Source organism: Penaeus chinensis, chromosome 2, assembly GCF_019202785.1.
Source record: "Penaeus chinensis breed Huanghai No. 1 chromosome 2, ASM1920278v2, whole genome shotgun sequence".
Taxonomy (NCBI): domain Eukaryota; kingdom Metazoa; phylum Arthropoda; class Malacostraca; order Decapoda; family Penaeidae; genus Penaeus; species Penaeus chinensis.
Window position 1 is genome coordinate 5,440,012 of NC_061820.1, and position 6,000 is coordinate 5,446,011.

Consider the following 6,000-nt stretch of genomic DNA (forward strand, 5'->3'; position numbering starts at 1 on the left):
TGTGTGTGTGTGTGTGTGTGTGTGTGTGTGTGTGTGTGTGTGTGTGTGTGTGTGTGTGTGTGTGTGTGTGTAAACGTGTGTTTGAGTATGTGTTGTTTTTGTGTGTGTGCGAGTTCCGTGTGTGTTTATTTGTACATCCAACTGTGTAAACAGTCTTTACGGTTTCTTTTCTCCCTTTTTGTGTGTGTTGTATTTGGCTCAGCGCCCGCCTCGTCTTTTGAGCTGCGAGAGGTCAGACGGAGAATTGCTACTAATTTGAATATTATTAAGAGCTTTTCTCATTTTTGTGATGGTTTTCCGGCGCATTCTAGTGTGAGGAAGGAAAGGATTTTACTCTTTATATTTGCTAAATGGGTAGCAGTAGACGCATAAATTTTGACATTGGTATTTGAATATCGCTTTGGAAATGCTATTATTGGTAGACTTAACTGAATTACAGTGAACGGTTTTCATAAATTTTATAAATGTGTTATCGCCTTTATTAGAAGTAGGCAATTGTAATTGTTATATTTATAATTATATTCATGATTTGCATTAATTTTTAGTTTGATGGTATTGTGTTGTTGTTTTTAGTATTATTGTTTTTATTATGATGGCTATTGGTATTATTATTACTACAATTATTACTATTATTATTATTATTATTATTATTATTATTATTATTATTATTATTATTAATATCATTATTATTGTTGCAATTGTTGCTGGTGGAGGTGCTGTGGTAGTTACTGTTATTTTTTTTTTGTTATTACCTTTATTACTACTACAGTTACTATTACTGCTATTACTATTATTGCTGCTACTACTACTACTACTAATGATAATAACAATAATAATAGTAATAATGATAATGATAATGATAATAATTTTATTTTTTGTTATTATTCTTATTAATATTATTATTATTAGGAACTATTATTATTAAAGCAACTACTGCTACTGTTGTTGTCACTTCTTATTGTTAGCAAAATTATTATTATTATTGTCATAATTGTCATTATTGTTGTAGTAGCAGTAGTAGCAGTATTTTATGAAAATTATTATTTATTTAATTGTCGGTTTGGTGTGTTATTGTTATTATGATTGTCATTGTCGTTATTATTATTATTATTATTATTATTATTATTATTATTATTATTAGCATCATCAGCATCATCACCGTTATTATTATTGCTGTTGTTATTATTATTGTTGTCGTTACTAGTCTATTTTCATTATCATTATCATTATCATCGTTATTATTATTATCTCCCTTGAAACTCCAGTTTCCGCCACTGGTCCTCCAGTTATATTAACTACTTGGTAAATATTAAGTAGTTCAGACGTGCCGTGACCTAACCCCATCGTGTTTCCTCCCGCAGATTTGCTGATCGAGGTGCTGGGCGTGCTGGCCAGCTACTCCATAACTGTGAAGGAACTCAAAAGCCTCTTCGGTTCCATGAAGGCCGAACGAGGACGCTGGGTAAGTCGAGTCGTCGAGTCTAGCAGAGTCGACTTTATCGTTGTTGTTGTCGTGTCGAGTGTCTTTACGAGCGAAGGGGCTAACGAGCGGAACGACCTCGGCGAGTTCGGTCCGATTTCGGGGTCTAGTATTGGCAGTCGGCAATGCTCCTCGTTATTGGCAGCTCTCGGGGACCACAGAAGTAGAGAGACCCTTATGTTTCTGTTTTTTTTTAATTTTATATTTTCTTTTCTTTCTCTCTTCCACTTCATTCTGACGTTGTGGTCTTTGATAAAAAAAAAAAAAAAAAAAAAAAAAAACCTTCCCTCCCCTTGATGTGCCTTTGTTTCGCTAGAAGGACTTTCCTGTGCTGTTTTGCTCCTTTCCACCCTCCCCCCTCCCTTCTCTCTTCTCCCTTTTCTCTTTCGTCTTCCCATTCTCTCTCTCCCCCCCCCCTTCCTTCCTCTGTGTTCTCCCATGCTTTCTCTTCTCAATAGCCCTCCAACCCCTTAGTCTTTCTGTTTTCCCTTTAGTTCTCCCTTCTCCTTCCCATCCTCCTACTCCCTTCTCTCTTCACTCTCTCCCTCTCTGTGCTCCCACTCCCTGTCGCTCCATCCTTCCTCCAGTCTTACCTCTACCCTCCCTCCTTTCCCCTTTCCCTCTTCCCTACTCCTTCCTTCCTCCTCGACCCCCCGTCCTCTCTCTCTCTCTACTCCCTCTTCCCTCCTCCTCCCTCTTCCCTCCTCCCCCTCCCCCTAACTTTCCCGTCCCCCCTTTCCTCCTCCTACTCCCTTCCCTTCCTCCCTCCCTCCCCTCCCCTCACCTCCCCTCCTCTCCCCTCCCTTCACCTGCTCTCCCCTCCCCTCCCCTCCCCTCCCCTCCCCTCCCCTCCCCTCTTCTCTTCTCCTTCCCCTCCCTCCCCTCTTCTGCTTCCCCTCCCTCCCCCTCGTCATTTCAGCACCCTGCCACGTCGTCCTGTGAACCCCCGCGTGTGTTAAGCTGCAGTTCCCGGCGCATATGAAGTTCTCAGGCACTTCTAGTTGTTTCGGGCCGCTGCAGATGCCGGGGGGACGAGCAAGCTGCAGCAGATTAGCTGTCATTTGCATAAACCAAGGACATGCCAGGCTGATACTAGTGATACTCGCTGTGTTGTGCTGGGATTAGATAAGGGAGAGGGGTGGTTAGCGGTAGGGAGGGTATAGGGCACTGTGGGAGGGACGTAAGGGAGTGAGAGAGGAACGAAGGGAAGGTGGGTGTAAGGGAGGGAGGATGGGAGAAAGGGAAGGTCAGGAGGTGAGTGGGTGGGAAGGGAGGAGGGAGGAAGAGAGGGTGGGTAGGCGGGAGGGAGGAAGGGAGGGAGGGAGGGAGGTACATGAGGGTAAAGGACAAGGTCTCTTTGATACGGGAAACTGTGTTGCATCTGCTTTAGCATTGCTGTGATTTATTTTTGTTTGTTCTGCCCTTTTATCAAGCAGCATTTTTATATCTTGATATATCATATAATGAATTATATTTATGCTATTTTCTTGTATGTCAAAGGTAAGTGATACAAGTTGACCTGTCACATAAAGCTGCACATGTCTGACTTGACTGCAAAATGTTCATAAATGAACAAGATTATATCCGTCTTCATGTGCGTCACTGATCTTCGCTGATATTGTTGACACTTGACAATTGCCCAAATCTGTCACTAAATTATGAGAACATCGCATGAGCAATAACCCATGTCTCTCCTTGGGGTCTCTTCGGCTGACAGGCATTCCTGGTAAGAACGGGTGTTTTAGAGGGTGAGAAGTGAAACGTATTCAGAGACCATCTGTTATTTTTTTATCTCTTAGAAGTTGATATTATTGATGGGAAATGTATTTTTGAGTTGGAATTGGCCAGGATGAGCACAGTTATAACATATTAAATCCACATGTCCACAGAGTTTCATTAGAGAATTGGTTTAGTCCACTTGAGACTCCAGACAGACTTCGCAATAATCTCTGACTTTGTGCGTCTCTCCTTGCGAGTTAAGTACCGATCCTAAAACATACGCGGTCCAATTCATCGCCGTTTCCTATTTCCTTGACTTTTAACAATAGAGTGCTTGGTTATTAGAGGACATGGAGCTGGGCGGAAGGTCATATATACATTCCGCTCTCGCCCGAGGTACCGCCGCCGACTTTATTGGAGAAATATCAACGGAGCATGACAGTTTGACAGGCTTGTTAGACGTAAAATGATCCTAGGTTCTGCTCCGGCCTCTGGAATGTTAAAGTTCAGCCTCTTCTCTCCCGGGCGTGATGGTCAGCATTTCCACGCCGAGGGAAAAGAGAACTCTCTGGCGCGCGCTGTCACAGAGGGCATGTCGTCGAATGGCTGAACGGCGTCAAAATGACATTTCCAAAGACCAGAAAATCCTTCGGACGAGAGAGAAGAATGGAGTGCTCGAAAACACATACATCCTTCCCGGCGACAGGACGGGGGCTGACCCTTGACCCGCCGATCCTTCAGGTGAAGAACCGAGGCTTGAATCATAGACGGATCTCGAGTATTGGCGCGGCGTCGTTCATTACCGACAGACACTCCACGCAGTTAATTAGAACCTCTCCAGTTAGGCCTGAGACCGGAGGAGGAGGAAGAGGAAGAAGAGAGAGGGGGGGAAGCACAGGAGGAAGAAGAGGGAAGGGAGGAAAAAGAGGGAATGTGAAGGAGGAGGAAGAAACGCAGAAAATAATATTGATAATGATAATAATAATGATAATAATAATCATAATTATAATAATGATTATAATAATGATTATAATTATGATTATAATTATAATTATGATTATAATTATAATAATAGAAGAAGAAGAAGAAGAAGAAGAAGAAGAAGAAGAAGAAGAAGAAGAAGAAGAAGAAGAAGAAGAAGAAGAAGAAGAAGAAGAAGAAGAAGAAGAAGAAGAAGGAGAAGAAGACAAAGAAGAAGAAGAAAAGAAGAGAAGAAGAGGAGGGAGTTGAGGAAGAGGTGGATGAAGAAGAAGGAAGAAGCAAGAGGAGGAGGAGGAGGAGGATAAGAAGAAGAAAAAGGAGAAACAGAAGAGGAAGAAGAAGAAGAAGAAGAAGAAAGAAGAAAAGAAGAAGAAGAAGAAGAAGAAAGAAGAAGAAGAAAAGAAGAAGAAGAAGAAGAAGAAGAAGAAAAGAAGAAGAAGAAAGAAGAAGAAGAAGAAGAAGAAGAAAAGAAGAGAAGAAGAAGAAGAAGAAAGAAGAAGAAGAAAAGAAGAAGAAGAAGAAGAAGAAGAAGAAGAAGAAAGAAGAAGAAGAAAAGAAGAAGAAGAAAAGAAGAAGAAGAAGAAGAAAGAAGAAGAAGAAAAGAAGAAGAAGAAAAGAAGAAGAAGAAAAGAAGAAGAAGAAGAAAAGAAGAAGAAGAAGAAAAGAAGAGAAGAAGAAGAAGAAGAAGAAGAAGAAGAAAAGAAGAAGAAGAAAAGAAGAAGAAGAAGAAAAGAAGAAGAAGAAAAGAAGAGAAGAAGAAGAAGAAGAAGAAAGAAGAAGAAGAAGAAGAAGAAGAAAGAAGAAGAAGAAAGAAGAAGAAGAAAAGAAGAAGAAGGAAGAAGAAGAAGAAAAAAAGAAGAGGAAGAAAAAAGAAGAAGAAGAAAGAAGAAGAAGAAGAAGAAAGAAGAAGAAGAAGAAAGAGAAGTAAAGAAGAAAGAAGAAGAAGAAGAAGAAAAGAAGTAAAGAAGAGAAAAAAGAAGAAGAAGAAGATGAAGAAGAAACGAAGAAATATAGAAGAGAAGAAGAAGAAGAAGAAAAGAAGAAGAAGAAGAAAAGAAGAGAAGAAGAGAGAGGGGGGAAGCACAGGAGGAAGAAGAGGGAAGGGAGGAAAAAGAGGGAATGTGAAGGAGGAGGAAGAAACGCAGAAAATAATATTGATAATGATAATAATAATCATAATTATAATAATGATTATAATTATGATTATAATTATAATTATGATTATAATTATAATTATGATTATAATTATAATTATGATTATAATTATAATTATGATTATAATTATAATAATGATTATAATTATGATTATAATTATAATTATGATTATAATTATAATAATAGAAGAAGAAGAAGAAGAAGAAGAAAAGAAGAGAAGAAGAAGAAGAAGAAGAAAAGAAGAAGAAGAAGAAGAAAGAAGAAGAAGAAGAAGAAAAGAAGAAGAAGAAGAAGAAGAAGAAAAGAAGAAGAAGAAGAAAGAAGAAGAAGAAAGAAGAAGAAGAAGAAAGAAGAAGAAGAAAGAAGAAGAAGAAAGAAGAAGAAGAAGAAGAAGAAAGAAGAAGAAGAAGAAGAAAAGAAGAAGAAGAAAAGAAGAAGAAGAAAGAAGAAGAAGAAAAGAAGAAGAAGAAAAGAAGAAGAAGAAGAAGAAAAGAAGAAGAAGAAGAAGAAGAAAGAAGAAGAAGAAGAAGAAGAAGAAGAAAAGAAGAAGAAGACGGAGAATAATTTTATTCGGTAAACAAAAACAGGAAAAAGCTTCTTAAATGTTTTCGATTTGTCTGATAAGCCATGTTCTTTCACCTGATAATTATTTGGTTCTTTTTCGC

At 38.9% G+C, this 6,000-nt stretch overlaps 1 protein-coding gene across 1 annotated transcript in view; it reads left to right on the plus strand.

Moving 5' to 3' along the window:
* Positions 1-6,000, plus strand: part of LOC125031263 (neurobeachin-like) — a 1,410,248-nt gene that overhangs the window by 575,520 nt on the left and 828,728 nt on the right. The window contains 1 exon segment of the mRNA XM_047621927.1: positions 1,362-1,462. Within this exon segment, the coding sequence (XP_047477883.1) occupies positions 1,362-1,462 (101 nt within the window).